At 45.2% G+C, this 18,456-nt stretch overlaps 1 protein-coding gene across 2 annotated transcripts in view; it reads left to right on the top strand.

Annotated features, from left to right (window-relative positions):
• The window catches only part of LOC132372869 (chromatin remodeling regulator CECR2), a 152,498-nt gene that overhangs the window by 83,684 nt on the left and 50,358 nt on the right, over positions 1-18,456 (top strand). For both annotated transcript variants that reach the window (XM_059935005.1, XM_059935004.1), the window contains exons 2-4: positions 1,567-1,661; positions 16,702-16,885; positions 17,952-18,091. In XM_059935005.1, coding sequence (XP_059790988.1) covers positions 1,567-1,661; positions 16,702-16,885; positions 17,952-18,091 — 419 coding nt within the window. The remainder of the gene's footprint in view (positions 1-1,566; positions 1,662-16,701; positions 16,886-17,951; positions 18,092-18,456) is intronic.

The following is an 18,456-nucleotide window of genomic DNA, read 5'->3' as shown; positions in this document are numbered from 1 at the left end:
GCATGCCCATCGTTACCAAATTTGTATGTAGGGCAGGCACGAGGTTTTCACGCTTGGGCCTTGTCTTTGAATTCTGAGTTTCGCTCACCTGGGCTTTCAAGGCGTCTATGCCCCTTCCTTCTCAGGGTAGTTTGTATTTTGTTTGCTTTTATCAGTCGGTGTGCTTAGCAATTTTTTGTCATGTGAAGTTTTCAGAGTGGGTGTTTACAAACTTAGAAACTTTTAAACATAGAATAACAAACGGAACGATTAAAATAGCTTTAAAAAGACCTTTACCATTTTTAAAAAATTTATTTATTTATTTATTTATTTATTTATTTATTTATGGCTGTGTTGGGTCTTCGTTTCTGTGCGAGGGCTTTCTCTAGTTGCGGCGAGCAGGGGCCACTCTTCATCGCGGTGCGCGGGCCTCTCACTGTCGTGGCCTCCCTTGTTGCAGAGCACAGGCTCCAGACACGCAGGCTCAGTAGCTGTGGCTCACGGGCCTAGTCGCTCCGTGGCATGTGGGATCCTCCCAGACCAGGGCCCGAACCCGCGTCCCATGCATTGGCAGGCAGATTCCCAACCACTGCGCCACCAGGGAAGCCCAAGACCTTTACCATTTTTACAGCAGAAGTGGACCCCCTCTTGTGTACACTAACCGGTGCTTGGTGTGGGCAGAAACTGCGTCTTTGGCACACCTCATGCTTTCCAAACCACTCATAAGACCCTTGCAATTTTGGTTATGAGCCGGCCACACCACAAGCGTAGTGGACCCTTGGGAAATCGCTTGCACGGTGGGTGGACGGCATCCTGGTGGACCAGACGTGGGCCCTCTCTGCGTCCCAGGAGCTGGTGACTGGGGCGTGTTCCATCATCTCAGGGAACACTGGTTCACTGTGGGAGCTTGAGAAGGGAATAGAATCTCCCAAAATTCCACGCTGTCACCTTTTGTCCCTGTAGCTCCTCAACGAACCTTTGTTTAGAGTATGTGCGAAGTCAAGCTAAATCTTTGGCATCTCTGCCTAAACCCCAAGGACAGCACGTGCACCTCCCCTGAGATTAGCCCCTTAGCATGGCATTGCCTCACTTCTCTTCAGGTGATGTAAGCTTGGCCTTGGTGCTGGCAACCTCCTTCCCCCAGGCCTGTGAGGACCACAGATTCCTTATTTCCTACTAGTGCTGCTTCTCAAGGTAGCATGGTTCTGGAAAGCTGCTGCAGTTGGTTTACCTGTTGAAACTCTTAAATAAATGAATACTTTCTGAGTAATTACATATTTGCTCCTTTACACTCTTGCGAAATAATAGAAAGCAAAACAGTATATTTATATAAGTTAAGCTCTTTTATGACTGTGCTGGCATTGACTTGTAAAAAGAGGTGTCTGTGTGTGCAGGTGAAAGGGATGGAGCTTGGTAAGGAGCAGTGGGGGAGTAAACTCTTGGAAAACCAAAAAGGAGGGCAGTTGGCCCGTGACGGTGACGGCAGCGGTGGTGTGGTGGCGACCTGGAAGGGACGAGTTGCTGGCTGTTAGGAAATCTGCATCTGTGTCCGAGCTCTCAATCCCTCTCCCTTCTCTTCCTCCTCAGGAGTTAGAAGCAGCTCTACACAGAGATGACGTGGAGTTTATCAGCGACCTGATCGCCTGCCTACTTCAGGGCTGCTATCAGCGAAGGGATATCACGTGAGTAACCCCAATCTTACTGTTTCTGGCGGAGGGAAGGAATTAACCAGTCCTAGTGATGTTTCATGTCTCCTGGAATAAACCAGAGCAGATCACCGGCCAAGACATAACAGTGTATTTACACACGGTTCCCAGGTCCCGTGTTTGGCTCCTTCTGCAGCTGAGTTTACATTTTATTGTAATTCTTGACTTTATTTCACTCTCAGAAATCTATATCCCTTACTCTTGGGTCCGCCAGCTACCATATTCAAGTGTGGAATGTGTTCTCTCAATGTAGGGCTTTCTTTCTGATCTTTGTTTTCAGTATTGGTAAAATGATGCCTAACAAATTAAAACTAGATTTTTACTGTATTTCTGCCCCTGGGGTATGTATCTTCCATTCACGTAAACAAACAGTGGCATCATTTCTAACATGGAGCTTCTGGGCCCCCTCACACCATAGTTGCCAAGTACACAGCTGTCTGGTACATTGAGATGTGTAGAAATTTGGAGCAAGATTTCATCTCTGTCAACAAATAAAGGATCTTCCTGATAAGGCCTCATCCCTTGTTTTGATAGAGTTGATAGATGTTCTCTTGCTACTATGTTTCCACACAGAGCTGGACTGTGCGGCCAACTCCCGGGAAGCTGAGACAGGACGGGCTTCCCCGTGCAGGCAGGAGTCTGGGGTGTTACGGTTTACAGTTTTCAGACAGTTAAAAAAAAAGATGGTGTCTGAAATATTTCTGTTCTAGTAGATCCACTCCTAGGTTCCTGTTAGGGCTGGGGGTAGACGTGTGGTAACAAGGTGAGTGAGGGGTTGACGAACTGCTACTGCATCCAGCGCGGAGCTCGGCGTTCGTGTGTGTGTGTGTGTGTGTGTGTGTGTAGTGATCATCCCCCTTCCTTTCCGTGTTTGTACTTCTGCCTGTTTCATGCTGTAGTCGTCATCTCCTGCATTCTCCGCGAGTGTACTGACTGTCCCCAGGGCGTCCAGGCTGTCGTGCTAAACAAAGAGTAGAAAGAAATCTACCATCTTAACCACTTAAACACCATGACAAAAGGTTTAGTATATTTTCTCCCATTTTCTTTTTGAGATGTAACTTGGGAGTGTGTGTGGTTTTTAAGCAGTTGTGGTCATACTGTGTATGTAATTTCACTTTTTCATATCTTTCATTTTTTTCATCACAATGACAATTTTTCTTATAACCACCTTTTCTTTAAATGAGATTGTCAAATACTCCGATTTAGTAGGTGAACATTTGTGCCCAGCTTTTAACTGTTATAAACATGCTATATTACACAGCCTTGGACATAAAAGTTTGCACACCTTAGTGAATCATACTCTTAAATTTCTGCAAGTGTAGTCACTCTGTCAAAAGAAATGCCCACTTAAGATTCAAAAAATAAATTTCCAGGCCACTCACCCCAGAGGTTGCTCCATTTCACCCATGACCATCAGTGTCCGAGGGGGTCCTCGGGTTTGCCTCACCTCGCTCTTGCCAGGGTGCTGGAGGGCAGATGCCCTCGGGACCCTCGGTCCTGGGCCCCACTTCAGAGTGTATGCAGTTGCCATGGCAAGCGCTGTGACATCCATAGAGCACGTGGCATGTGTGAGAAGGGGCCATGGACCGAGCCGTCGTGGGGTGCTTCCTGAGCCAGTGCCCTTATATTACAGAGCCCAGTAAGAGGGTGAGTGAAGGAAGGACGGACCCCCCCCCCCCCCGAAGTTGCAGGTAGGAAGGTGGGTGTCTGGGGCTTGACGCCCTGGAGCAGAGGCTAGCGGTTGCAGAGCAGAAGGTCCCATGTGGTTCAGAGATGTGATTTATTTGAGCTGCAAAGTCCAAAGTCTTATTAGCCCCTGAGTGTTAAATTTTGGTTCGTCGCCGACATCTAAAATGAGACTTCATGTTTAAACCCAGTTTGTAGCTTTTAGAAAGCATCTAAGACACTAATCAGCTGGAGGGAAAACAGGGCCCCAGCCTGCCTGGTGGCTCTCGACACAGAGGCTGGTTGTCACTCTGCATCTGTTGGGCTTGCTTGGCCCACCTGCTCACCTTCTTTCCCTGCTCGTCTCCGGCATGCACTGACATTCGAGGAATCCTGTGGCCGCAGCACAACAGGAGTAGGAGCCTAGTCGGCCTTGTAGGCTGGGCGACGAGTTCGGGGAAGTGATTCTGAGGGCAGGGAGGGCGGGGGACCAGGAAGGGGCGAGTGAGTAGATCAGGCCTGAGGGCAGAGGCGAGCCCATCATGAAGGCCTGTTCGTGGGTGAAGGTGATGACCTGGTGCCTCCTGCCTGACAGGCTGTCTCTCCAACCTTACTGCGCACAGTCGTGGTTTGTGGACTTGAATTTCCTGTTACATACTTAGGCCGTGTCTTCCATGGGTGTGTTGGTTGATGATCAAGCACAAGAAACGCCCATTTAAAATTTGCGGGGCAGGTGTCCCCCGCCCTCGGCAGCTCTGGATACTGCCTGTCGCACGCCTGCCTTCTCTGTGACGGTGGGGATGGGGACCAGGCTGCGGTTGAAGGTCTGAATAGCTAGAGTCGGCTCATACCATCTATGGAGTAGAGCTTCCCTTCCCTGTTGGCATGTGGTGTCTGTTTGACATTTTACCAGGTTTTTGACACGTGAGAATCCACTCGGCTGTTCCTGGCTGTACCTGCCAGTCTCTTTTGGCTCTGATACCATTGCTCTTAACTAATCCTGCTTGTTAGTTCTTCCAGAAAATGATATAATCTTGTCATATTCCATAAGGAATCTCCGTATTTTGATTAAAGTCCTTATGTTGTGGGACTCCCCTGGTGGCCCAGTGGTTAAGAATCCGCCTGCCAATGCAGGGAACACGGGTTCGAGCCCTGGTCCGGGAAGATCCCACATGCCGCGGAGCAGCTAAGCCCGTGCGCCACAGCTACTGAGCCCATGCTCTAGAGCCCATGAGCCACAACTACTGAACCCGTGTGCCACAGCTACTGAAGTCCGCAGACCTAGAGCCCGTGCTCCACAACAAGAGAAGCCACTGCAATGAGGAGCCCACACACTGCAATGAAGGCCCAACGAAGCCAAAAATAAATAAATAAATTTATTTTAAAAAAAAAAAAGTCCTGATGTTGCTCAGTAAAAAGTTGTACCTTTGTTCATGTAGGTCAGATCCGTTCCTGGGTTACTTTAACTTGTGTTGCTGCTAAGAGTTGAGTGATACTCAAGCACCGTACAAGTACTTCCAAGTGTAGAATATGACATATTCCTAACATATTCCTGTGTTTGTATCTTGAATCTGCCCAGTTTATTGACCTTGATTTTTTAAGGTTGATTTTCTTGATGTTCTAGGTTATCAACCCCCTTCCTTTTCGTGTTTGTGCTTCTGCCTGTTTCATGCTGTACTTGTCATCTACTGCTATGTAACAAATTACCCTAAAACTTAGCAGCTTTAAACATCAGTTTCTGTGGGTCAGGAATCTGCTGTGCCGGCCGTGCTGCTGGGACCGTGGCTGCCCTCGGGAGGGCTGTATGTTTGTTTCCTGTGACTGCTTAGCGCAGTTCACAGGCCGAAGAGCTGAAACTGCATTTGGTGTCGGTCGGTTTTGTGGGTCTGCACATGGCTTGTCGGGGGCCCCGCTCGGGGTGTCTGGAGGCCTAGCTGGGGAGGGACACAGGGTCCTTCAGGCTGCTGGCAGAGCCGCCCTGGCAGCTGTAGGACCCAGGTCTTTGTTTCCGTGCGGCCCTCTCGGCCCGGCTGTGTCTCCCCTCGTGACCTGGCGCACTCGCGGGAGTGCCCTCGCCTGCCCAGTTTTGTGACCAGGAGCGAGCCCCAGATGAGCTGCGCCCCACTCAGGGGAGCCCACCATGCAAGGCTGTGAACACCAGGGGGGGCTGTGGCACATGCTTTTCTTTGTTAATAGTGACTGTAGTCTCCAGAGGAGAACTGCATGTTGATGGTGAGGCTTACGCTTGCATCTAATCACGTGTACCTAGTTATTAACAACATATCGTAAGTTCTCTGTTTTGGTAGGCTTTTGGACAAGAACCAGTTGATTTTTGGATAGTCACATGTGGTCCTGTATAAATGAATTATCAACAAGAGGTTTTGATTTTCCCTTTTGTTTCAGTAAATGGCTATAACTAACTTGTTCCTAGTTTAATTTTCTCCCATATTTACCATTAGCCTCCACTATAAATGTACTTACATTGATAATATCCCCTATAAAAAAACAATTAGTTTGAAAATAATGGGTGTTCTACAGGATATTCTTAGGTTAGATGCGGGCTTCTCCCATCACTCGTCTGCTTTCACTTTGGTACGTTTCATTTCCTCAGTCTTCTTGTGAGGCTGTGAAGAAGAGGTAGAGGGAGAGCCCCTCAACGGCTAACCGGGTCCTGTTTTACAGGGAAGGAAACATCCAGAGACTTAGGTAGCCAGTTAGAAGATGAATAATCCCTACAAAGAATTGAGAGATCAGGAGCCCAGATCTTCATCCCTCATAGAATCTGAAGTATGAGTCTCTAACTCTGACTCTTTGTTTTCTGTCGTCTTTACATAAAATTAATGATTTTAGCAGTATAAAAAAATAAATTCTGGGCTTCCCTGGTGGTGCAGTGGTTAAGAATCCGCCTGCCAATGCAGGGGACACAGGTTCAATCACTGGTCGGGCAAGATCCCACATGCCGCGGAGCACCTAAGCCCGCGTGCCGCAATTACTGAGCCTGCGCTCTAGAGCCCGCGAGCCACAACTACTGAGCCTACGTGCCACAACTACTGAAGCCCGCGCGCCTAGAGCCCGTGCTCCGCAACAAGAGAAGCCACCGCAAGGAGAAGCCGGAGCACCGCAACAAAGAGTAGCCCCCGCTCGCCGCAACTAGAGAAAGCCCGCGCGCAGCAATGAAGACCCGACGCAACCGAAAATAAATAAATTAAAAAAAAAAGTTTTAAAGCATCGCCTGAAGTAGTATAGAGCAGAAACCCCACCCCTCCTGAAGATGGGGTGCCAGGTGGGCTGTTCTGGACAGTTTGCTTTTTCACACGCGTGTACCTAGAGGTGCAAATAGCATTTAATATTTCAGAATGTGTCTGTCTCATCAAGCTGCGCTGGCTCGTCAGACACCCGCAGACGCCGTGTCACCCTGTCTTCTGTGTCCTCCCCAGCCCTTCTGCTTCTGGGTACGGTGCAGAGCTGCCCGCCCTCCCCAGTGCTGATGGCAGGCCTCTTAACACTAGTTTCTTCCTTATGACAACACTGTGTCAGTTACTCCTAAATGATTTCTTTTGAAACGAGAGGTTAATTTATTTTAAAGAAACAGAAAAAGTGACCCTAGTTAAATGAATGTCATAAAATTTCAGACGGTGTTGTAACCGGGAGGAGAGAAGAGTTTTTTCCCCTTCCTTTTACAGGCAGCTGCTTCTGTGACTTTTTTGCTGTTGAAGGAAACTGAGTCTCGGATGGACAGAAGCAGAATTAGTGGGGGGCCCCTCAACCCCCTGTGGAGGGGGGATCCTGGTGCCCTCCGTGCTCGTCCCCCTTTCCTGGGGACAGCGGGTGGCAGTGTTGGTCCTGCTGTTCTGTGCTGGGCCAGGGAGGCAAGTGATGGTTCCACCCTTTTTCATATCATACCTGTGAGGTGTCAGAGCATTGCCGAAAACATAATCTGTAATTTTATTTGTGTTAAAAACAGCTAAGTATACATGAAATAAAAAAATTTCTGAATGGACAAGTAAGTTTGGGGTCTGGTTGATCCAAGTTGAACTAATTGGTCTGAAGTGAGGCTCAGGCTTCAGCCCTTTAAAAACTTGTTTTTGTCGATATATTATAATACACACAGAAAAGGGCACATTGCCTAATCATACAGCTCAGTGAATTTGTACAAACTGAATACACCTACGCAGTGATCACTCAGACAAGAAAACATCACAATGAATTTTACTTTTTCCATTGATAGGAATTGCCTAAAGTGATCGTTATTCTGTCCCTCCAGTGGTATCCACGTACATTTAGAGTGAATTTGTGCTCGGTATTCTCTGAAGTTTTATTTTCATCCCACCCTAAAGAAAGAGGATTTTGGACAGATGAATGCTTGCTGTTCTTGGTTCTAAGGCTTACCTGTTATGTGGAGCTAAGAAAGTTCCTTAATCTCTTTGTGCATTAACTTGCCTTATCTGTAAAATGGGAATGATAACCATACCCATTACTAAATTTATTGTGAGATTAAATGAATTCACTTATGACAGCCTTAGAACAGTCTTGAGCTTTTAGTAAATACCAGAAACATCTATGTGTGTGGAGTAGGAAGTGGATATTGACCCAGGCTACTTCCCATGTCTTAAATGTTGCGGTTTGCACGTCTCAGAACTGGGGTCAGCAACCTTCTTCTACGAAGGGCCAGAGAATAACCATTTTAGGCTTTGTGTGGGTGACATGGTCTAACCTACTCCCCTCTGCCATCCAGTGCAAAAGTGGCCAGAGTAGTGCTTCGTGACTGATTGTGGCTGTGTTTTATTAGATGTTCATAATCTGGAATTTGAATTTTATATCATTTTCTTGTGTCATAAAATAATATCCTTTTTTTTTCTTCCAACCATTAAAAAAGAATGATTTTCACATTCTTAGCTTACAGGCTAAAGATAGACATTCAGGCGAGCTTTGGCCCACGGGCCATAGTTGGCCCCTGTTTTTAGAAAATTAAATAGGTTCCTATTTCTAATTCCACAAACTCGGTCACCATGCTGCTCAAGATAATACATTTCCATGTCCTCAGAAAGTGCCCTTTGCACGAAATCTAACCTCCCCACACCCCCAAAACCCCACTGCATCCCACGCAGTGACCTGATTTTTATTGATGCAGATTGTTCTGCCTTATTCTAGAATTTCGTGTGTGTGTGGCTGGGATCGTGCAGTGTGGGCTCTGTGTGTCCAGCTTCTTTGAGGAAGCACAGGGTCTGTGTGATGCTCACTGACGCTGCTGTTTGTATCAGTTCTTTGTTCCTTTTAGGGGAGGGGGTCTGCATTGGATTCCAGTGCAAAAATATATCACAGTTTTTTTGTCTACTAGTTGGTAGACTTGTATGTTGCCTCCAGTTTGGGGCTGTTGAGAATAGAGCAGCTGAGAACACTTGCGTGGATGTTTTCGTGGATGTCTTTTCGTTTCTCTCGGGAATTGCTGGGTCGTGCGTGAGAGCACGATTGACGTTGACTTGTTTTCTAAGCAGCGGTGACCTTTATCCTCCTACCAGCAACACCTGAACAGTCCAGTTGCTCCATATTTTTGCCGACATCTGTTAATTTTAATTTTACCCAGTTTTTCATTTTACTGATTCATTGTGGTTTTAATGTGCATTTCCCTGATGACTAGATATATAATGGGCTGTGACTGTTTTCTCCTGATGTGTAGCTTGCCTTTCCATTTGTTTGACACTGTATTTTAAAGAATGGCAAATTTTAATTTTGTTGAAGTCTAATTTATCAGTTTTTTTTAGTATGTTTTTTCCTAAGAAATCGGGACGTACCTTAATGTCAAGAGATTTTCTTTGAGGTTTTCTCTTAGTTTTACAGTTTTAGCGCTTTTTGCAGTTGGCATTATGATGCATTTTGAGTTAGTATTCGTGTATGGTATGAAGTAGAAGGTCAATCAATGTCCATTTTTTCCTTATGAATTTCATATATGTTCAGTCTGTTTCTGGACTCTGCCTTATTCCATTGATCTATATGTCTTATATTTATACAAGTACCAGATTGTCTTGAAATTGGTGAGTTCTCCACCTTTTTATATTTTAGTTTTGCTTTTTAAATGTTTTGACTATTCTGGGTTCTTTGCATACATATCTAAAAATCAGCTTGTCAACTCCCCCACCCCACAAAAAAGGCCTGCTACAGAAAATGGACATTTTGAGCAAAGTTGAGTTTCCCAGTCCTTGACCATGATAGATATCTCTCCACTTGTTTATCTTTTATTTAAAAAAATTTTTTTTATTTATTGATTTGGTTGCACTGGGTCTTAGTTTTGGCGTGTGGGATCTAGTTCCCTGACCAGGGATTAAACCCTGGCCCCTGCATTGGGAGTCTGGAGTCTTAACCACTGGACCACCAGGGAAGTCCCTGTTTATCTTCTTTAATTTCAGGAATATTGTATAGTTTCATTGTAAAGATACTGTACATCTTTCCATTTGTGCCTAAGTATTTCATATTTTCCAGCTATTTGTTGCCATTATATGTAAAATACAATTGAGTTTTTTGTATTGACCGTGTTACTATAGTCTTCCCGAATTCACTTCTTAGTTTATTGGTCTTGTCGCTGACTGAGGAGTTTCTGTAGTCTGTTTCCGTTCCAGCCTCTATCCCGGCTCTCTGTCCCAAGAGCTTCCTTCTCTTGTCTTATTACTGTGCCGGCCACCACTCCTGTGTTGTTCCTGATCTTGGGGGAAAGTATTCAGCCTTTAACCATCAAGTGTGATGAAGTGCTGTCCCTTTTGTCTGTTGCTGAATTCAGTTTGCTGCTGTTTTGTTGAGGATTTCTCCATGTATGTTGATGAAGAATATTGGTCTGTAATTTTATTTTCTTATGAATCTTTGTCAGGTTTTGGCACAAGGGTTGAGAAGTGTTCCCTTCTCTGGTTTCTGAAAGAGTTTGTGTAATTTCTTTTCTTTTTTTTAAAATTTATTTATTTTATTTATATTTATTTTTGGCTACGTTGGGTCTTCGTTGCTGTGTGCGGGCTTTCTCTCTAGTTGCGGCGAGCGGGGGTGCTCTTCGTTGTAGTACGCGAGCTTCTCATTGCGGTGGCTTCTCTTGTTGTGGAGCATGGGCTCTAGGTGCGCGGGCTTCAGTAGTTGTGGTGCGTGGGCTCTAGAGCACAGGCTCAGTTGTTGTGGCGCACGGGCTTAGTTGCTCCGCGGCATGTGGGATCTTCCCCGACCAGGGATTGAACCCATGTCCCCTGCATTGGCAGGTGGATTCTTAACCACTGCGCCACCAGGGAAGTCCGAGTTTGTGTAACTTCTTTCAAACAGTTCACCACTGAAAGCCTTTGGGTTTGTAGTTCTCTTTGTGTGCAAGTTTTTGATTGAGTATTATTGATTTGATTTCTTTAATAGATTAAGGCTATTTGGGTGTTCTCTTTCTTTTTAAAAAAATTTTATTGAAGTATAATGTTGTGTTAATTTCTGCTGTACAGCAAAGTGATTCAGTTTTACATATATATATTCTTTTTCATATTCCTACAGGATATTGAATATAGTTCCCTGCGCTATACAGTAGGAACTTGTTGTTTATCCATTCTAAATGTAATAGTTTCCATCTGTCAACCCCAAATTCCCAGTCCATCCCTCTCCCCCTGCCCATAGCACCCACTATTCTGACCTCTATAGCTGTGATTCTGTTTCTGCTTTGTAGATAGGTTCATTTGTGTCATATTTTAGATTCCACATATAAGTGATATCATACGGTATTTGTCTCTCTTTCTGACTTTGCTTAATATGATAATCTCTTGGTCCATCCATGTTGCTGCAGATGGCATTATTTCACCCTGTTTTTATGGTTGAGTAATATTCCATTGTATATATGTACCACATCTTTTTTATCCATTCATCCATCTGTCAACGGGTGAAGGTTGCTTCTATGTCTTGGCTGTTGTCAGTAGTGCTGCTATAAACATAGGGGTGCATTTATCTTTTCAAATTACAGTTTTGTCTGGATATATACCCAGGAGTGGGATTGCTGGATCATATGGTAGCTCTGTTCTTAGTTTTTTGAGGAACCTCCAAAGTGTTCTCCATAGTGGCTGCACCAATTTACATTCCCACCAACAGTGTGAGGGTTCCCTTTTCTCCTGAGTGTTCTATTTCTTAAGTCATTTTTGGTAAGTAATTTAGGCATTTTTCAAGGAGTTTGTCTATTTTATTTAAGTTTTTAAATTTATTTCCATAGTGCTGTTCATAATATTCTCTTATTCTCTTACTATCTGTAGGATCTACAGTGGTTTTTCCACTTTCATTCCTGATGTTGGAATTTGTTCTCTCTCTCTCCCTCTATTCTTTCTACAGGTTTATCAACTTTTCAAATGTTTACTAAGGAACCAGCTTTAACTTTACCTACTGTTTGCCTGTTTTCTTTAAAAAAATTTTTTTCTGTTTTTGATTTCTTATTTTTATTATTTTCTTCTGTTTGCTTTGGCTTTAGCCTACTCTTCTTTTTCTTTCTTCTCAAGTTATAATACTTGTTATGAGCCTTTTTTCTTTTCAATACAGGCATTTTAAAGCTGTAAATTTCCTTCTAGGCAGTGCTCGACTGGGCTGTTTAGTCCTTTTACATTTAGTGCAGTTACTGGTATGGTTGGTTTTCCATTGTTCTCTGGGGGTTTTTAAGTGTCCAATTCATTGGTGTTTAGTATATTCACAAGGTTGTGTAGTCATCACCAGTGTTGAATTCCAGAACATTTTATCACCCCCAAAGACCCCTCACACCCATCAGCTGTCGCTCCTTGCTTCCTCCAGTCATCAGTCCCACTAACTAACGCGCTTCCTGTCTATGTTGTTACTATTCTACGTACCTCTTATGGGCGGAATGCATACATACAGGTATCCAGCTACTTTCACTTAGCATGTTTCCAGAATTCATCCATGTTGTAGCGTGAATCACGTACTCATTCATTTTATGGCCCAAAAATACTCTGTTGTATAGATATATGTTTTATTTATCTGTTAGTTCATGGACATTGGTGCTGTTTCAGCTTTTTGGCTGTTATGAATTATGCTGCTGTGTATGAATGTTTGTCTACTTGTTTTTGTTTGGGTGTATGTTTTCATTTCTCTTGGGTATATACCTAAGAGTGGAATGGTTGGGTCATACGGTAATTCTGTGTTTAAGTTTTGAGCAGCTTGCCAAACTTTTGCAAAGTTGCTGCACCATTTTACATTCCAGCTAGCAGTATAGGATGGTTCCCATTTCTCTACGAACTTGTTAACAAGTGGTCAGCACTTGTTCTTATCTGTCTTTTTAATTTTAACCATCCTGGTGGGTGTGACCTGGTACCCTGTTGGGGTTTGATTTGCATTTCCCAAATGACTAATGAGTGTCTTTTCATGTGTTTCCTTCTTTTTTCCTCTCTTTGTCCTTCAGTGCTTTCTTTTGGGTTATTTAAAGATTAATACATGTTGATTTCCAGATGACTTTTTTTTTTTAAATAAATTTATTTATTTATTTATTTTTGGCTGTGTTGGGCCTTCGTTGCTGCACGCAGGCTTTCTCTAGTTGCGGTGAGCGGGCTTCTCATTGCAGTGGCTTCTCTTGTTGCGGAGCACAGGCTCTAGGCACGTGGGCTTCAGTAGTTGCAGCACACGGGCTCAGCAGTTGTGGCATGCAGGCCCTAGAGCATGCAGGCTCAGTAGTTGTGGTGCATGGGCTTAGTTGCTCTGTGGAATGTGGGATCTTCTTCCCGGACTAGGGATTGAACCTGTGTCCCCTGAATTGGCAGGCAGATTCGTAACCACTGCGCCACCAGGGAAGTCCCCCAGATGACTTTTAATACTTTTCTTTGTTACCTAACATAAACATTCATATACACAAATAAAATCTATATTATATACATATCTTCCAGTTAAAAGATATGTTTTGTGTCTTAGTCATATTTTCCTTTAATTTGAAATTGTCATGATTTTTTACTTATCCTGGCTATCACGTTGATTTCAGGATATATTTCAGGATATGGCAGTCACTATATAGTACTATAGAAGAGACATTATTTTAGTTGTTTTGGGCTGAATCTTTTTATGATCTTTAAGAATAAGCACTTCATCAAATTTTCTTATGGAGCCTTTTATTTGTTGCTTCACTTGGAACCAAAATCTTTATCTCAATCTAGTACTCGTGTGTTTGGTTTTTTTTTTTTTTTTTTTAAGCTTTTTGCCCGCACTGTGTGGCATGCAGGATCTTAGTGCCCCGACCAGGGATTGAACCCTCACCCCCTGCACTGGAAGTGCGGAGTCTTAACCACTGGACCGCCAGGGAAGTCCCCAAGTACTTGTGTTAAACGTGGCTTAACTGTGCACGTGGGTATTTCATTAGCTGCACCAGTAGCTATAGCAAATGGGAAGATAAAATTTGTCTCTTTAGTCTCCACATGGCACCCGCGGTGCCAGGTCTTCATTGCTCCCTGCATGTGGACTGCAGATACACTTTCATGTCTCAGAACTGACACAAGAGCCTTCCTTCTCCTTGTGATCTTCTCAGGCAGGTTGTTTCCTGCGTGGTGCAGGGTCCTGCCAGCTCCGGCTCCGGCCGAGGTCGTGTCAGCCCGCTCCTCTCGGGCCACGCTGTCCCTGGGAATGTGGGTCTCACAGTGGAAGCTTGCTCTGTCTGAAGGAAAATAAGCAGTTCTCTGCTGGGGTCCTAAGAGATGCTCACTCTGCGACTGTGGAAAGATAGTTCTGTCTTTTTTTCTCTCTCTCGTGTGCAAACTATTTTAAGAAATAAAGGGATAATTAGCATTTGAAACTTTTTTCAGACAAGAAGGAGCACTGACCTGCTTGTGCTCAGAACCTCTGGTTGGTTCCATCTTTTTGTTCCCACGTCCTGTTGAAAGGATTAGTGGCAGCTCTCAGGAAGAAGTGCCCTGAGCTGAGCTGAGAGATTTAAAACGTAGGATCAGTTTGTAGCAGCTGTTGCCATGCACTCTTCCTCTGAGCAGCACACAGAATCACGGCGCTTATTTTTCTGAGGGCGGGAGTGCACGGTCTTACCAGATTCTGAAAGAGTTTTGTGTCCTAGAGAAGATGAAGAACCGCTAAGTACAAAGTATTAACCCTAATTGTTGGCTTACTGAGCCATTTTGTTTCAAATACCCTTGACCACGCTGCCTTCAAAAAATTTTTCCCTCGAATATCTGACCTTTATAAGAAAGAGATACAGATTTTTATGAGGCTTATCTATATACAAGACAAAGGAGTGATCTTGAATTGTAAGTCTGTTAGTATCTCTTGGTAAGGTGGTATGGAGATGACTTAAGAAACTTTTAGCAGAAGTGATGTGATTGGAACTGAGTAGGATAATAGGGCTGTTGGAAAGGAATCTCAGACATGCAGCTCTTGGGACAAGTAGGGGCTTTCAGGCAGATCGCTGCTGTTTGTGCTTCCTCGCCTCCTGCCGCGTCCTCGTGGAATGATCTCATGTCACGGAGTCCACGTTTCATTTTACTGCAGGAAGAGCACACCTTGTTGTTTAGGGTACTTGGTGTGCAGTAGAAATCCTAGAAAGCATGTGGCAGATAAAGGGGTTTATTACCGAAGGCAGGTTGTCTTCTTCACACTCTTTGAAATGAAAAAGCACCCCGTTTTATTTTCAAATTCTCCTTTGCCACCCTCTCTGCCTTTCACCGCCAGCTTGAGCTGCTCTTTGCTCAGCGCCTCCACCTGAAGGGGCAGCACCGGCTTTGTGGGCAGGAGGCAAGGCTCTCGCAGGTGCCTGCAAGCAGGGCTCAGGTCATGGTGCTGAGAGCCCTGTGTTTCCAGGTGTAATGCTGCATTTTGATAAGGTAACCACATTCACACTGTCTGCATTTAAGGTATCAACAGGAAGGAAATAAAGTTTCTTCTCTCTTTGAAAAAGCAAGATGTTTAATTTCTTATTTGCCTAAGGCCCTTTGTTTTTTCTCTGTGAGTATTTCTTCTGACTTTTTCTACAAATATAACTACATAGATTAAAAGTTAACATGATACATGCCTCTTGTAAAAATTATATTGACACATAATTCCTTTAGAGCTCTTTGTTTAGTGAGAAAAATATTTTTAAATCAAGCATTAGGTGAAATTATATCCAGATTCCTTAATAGTTGAGATATGGAATAACTAACAATTAAACAGCACTTGTTATATACAAGGCACATTTAGGTACTAATCAAAAATTTAAGTTGTCATAAATGTTTTCTATAGAAAAAACCCTCAAATTTAGAATATAGTGTTTCGTAACACACCCACAAGTTTACGTGTAACAGCACATGAAAGTATAGTTACACGTCAGAGTAGCCTCTTTTAAAATTAATTAATTAATTAATTAATTAATTAATTAATCTATCTGGCCACACAGCGCGGCTTGTGGGATCTTAGTTCCCCGACCAAGGATTGATCCTGGGCCCTTGGCAGTGAAAGCGTGGAGTCCTAACCACTGGACCGCCAGGGAATTCCCTGGAGTAGCCTCCTATGTTCTGGAGAAGGTTTTTTCACCTTTGCATCTTAACCTGAAATATAAATGGATTAGGTCAGGCAGACATTGGCGTTCTTTGCTGTTTGCCATCTAAGTTGTGGACCTAATCTTTTTTTTTAAATTAATTAATTAATTAATTAATTTTTGGCTGCATTGGGTCTTTGTTGCTGCGCATGGGCTTTCTCTAGTTGCGGCGAGCAGGGGGCTACTCTTTTTTTTTTAACATCTTTATTGGAGTATAATTGCTTTACAATGGTGTGTTAGTTTCTGCTTTATAACAAAGTGAATCAGTTATACATATACATACGTTCCCATATCTCTTCCCTCTTGCGTCTCCCTCCCAGGGGCTAACTCTTCGTTGCAGTGCACGGGCTTCTCATTGCGGTGGCTTTTCTTGTTGCGGAGCTCGGGCTCTAGGCGCGTGGGCTCAGTAGTTGTGGCTCACGGGCTCTAGAGCGCAGGCTCAGTAGTTGTGGCGTACAGGCTTAGTTGCTCTGTGGCATGTGGGATCTTCCGGGACCAGGGCTCGAACCCGTGGCCACTGCACTGGCAGGCGATTCTTAACCACTGTGCCACCAGGGAAGGTCCCGCAACCTTCTTAAATATTGATGATCTTTGGGACTTGACGGTGTCAGGAGATGCTGTAAACTGAGTAGGATAATAGGGAGTTCCCTCGAAAAACCAGGAGATGGTGTAATAACATAGTGCTTCCTCAAGGAATCCCCGGGCCCTTCCTGGCACTTTCCGTTCCTGCTGCTGTTGATGATTTGTCAGCTGTCCAGCTACCCCCCACCTCCAGCCACCCCCCCTCCCCCCACACCACCCTCTCTCTGTGGTATTCATGTGTCTTTGTGTCTGGGGCCGCCTGGTTAGGCCTCAGACCTTCCACAGCTACCTGGAGGACATCATCAGCTACCGCTGGGAGCTGGAAGAAGGGAAGCCTAACCCCCTGAGGGAAGCTAGCTTCCAGGACCTGCCCCTTCGCACCCGTGTGGAAATCCTCCACCGCCTCTGTGACTACCGGCTGGACGCAGACGATGTCTTCGATCTCCTCAAGGTGCGTAGCTGACAGGCACCCCGTCCCTGGAGCAGAGGTTTAGAGAAGCCAGCGTTTGGATGCTGTGCTGGTTTTGGGAATGCAGCACATTGCTGCATTGTAGATGCAGCCGTTACCACTGTTGCCAGGGGAATCCAAGCCACACACTCAGATGACTGCATGTTATTTTATTTTGGTTTAACTTCTACTTTGGTTTGTTCTTTTTTCCATGTACCGAGTCCCCGCCTGACATGGGAACAATCCTAGGTTCCTGTTTGCTCTGTCATCAGCCAGAATTGCAGTTACATTAGTCACTGAGTTTTATTTCCTGAGGTCTGAAATTTGACTTAGAATAACTGAAATATTTATGAAACCTCCCAAGGACTTTAACGCATCCTCACCGCACACCGTGTGCACATGGTAGATGTGTGCTGGGTGGGGCTGTGGACGCCCGCCCCCTCCCTCTTATCCTGTCTCAGAGGGAGGGCGCGGGCGGGCTTCTGCTTTGCCCTCACCCGGAGGTCGGTCAGAAATGATGAACTGCATCGACGGTCGACGGTGCTCGTGGGCTCAGGTGGGCACCATGGTGAAAACCGCAGTGCAGCCCAGCACAGTCTTTGCTGAGGTCTCGGCCTCCACCTCCCTGGGGGTGGCAGCGCAGGTCAGGCTGGGGGAGTGGGGAGCCCTGGGCTGGACTGGCCAGCGGCGACAGAGCGTCATGGGGGACGAGGCTGCCACAGCACCAGACTCTCCTGTTGGAATTGTCTTTCCTCTTGTTGGTACACACAGAATACATGTCTAAACCAAGTATGTCACATGTTCATCAAAACCCCTTTGGGTTGCTCTTTTTTTGGCGAGGTAGGGGCAATGGTGGCAATGGGATTCATGTGAAGTACTTCCGTATCCTGCTCTTAGAGCAGACACCTTCACCCCGTCCCGTGTGTCGGGTACCCTGACAGAGAATTACCGAAGATGCTTGAGCATTTTAATATGAGGGATATGTGAGGATAAATTCAGAATCCTCATTTCAGTTGTCTCTTTAGTTCTGTTCATTGTGAGCCCAAACCTCATTCCTTGTCCTGCCCAGGGCCTGGATGCAGACAGTCTCCGTGTGGAACCGCTGGGTGAGGACAATGCCGGGGCCCTCTACTGGTATTTCTATGGGACGCGAATGTACAAGGAGGACCCAGTACAAGGAAAATCCAACGGAGAGCTCTCTCTGAGCAGGTACCTTCCTAAAGGTCAGGGCTGCCATAGCCACTTTTACAAGAGCGTCATTAAAATCAAATACATTGGAATTCCCCAGCACAAGTTATTTTTTCTCACGAAGGAATTAGCTGTAGCAGCATGTCTACAAAGAGATGGCAAAGAGTTATTTCACACAGAAGTGAAAAGGAATTAATCTCTAGCCTGGCTCTCAGCGGCCCCACCCCAGAGGCCGTTCTGCCCGCCAGGTTCTCAGCAGCACAAGTGCTCCCCGGGGCCTTTCCCTCCAGCAGAGTGGGTTCTGGAGAATCCCTTCTCCTACTAGAGCTGATGCCCTCAGTGAGGAAGAGGCCTTGTCCCCAGCATCCCAGAGCGATGCTGCATCT

The sequence above is a fragment of the Balaenoptera ricei genome, chromosome 10 (genome assembly GCF_028023285.1).
Source record: "Balaenoptera ricei isolate mBalRic1 chromosome 10, mBalRic1.hap2, whole genome shotgun sequence".
Lineage (NCBI taxonomy): Eukaryota > Metazoa > Chordata > Mammalia > Artiodactyla > Balaenopteridae > Balaenoptera > Balaenoptera ricei.
The sequence above is the reverse complement of the archived record's forward strand: the minus strand, read 5'-3'. Positions and strand labels throughout refer to the sequence as shown.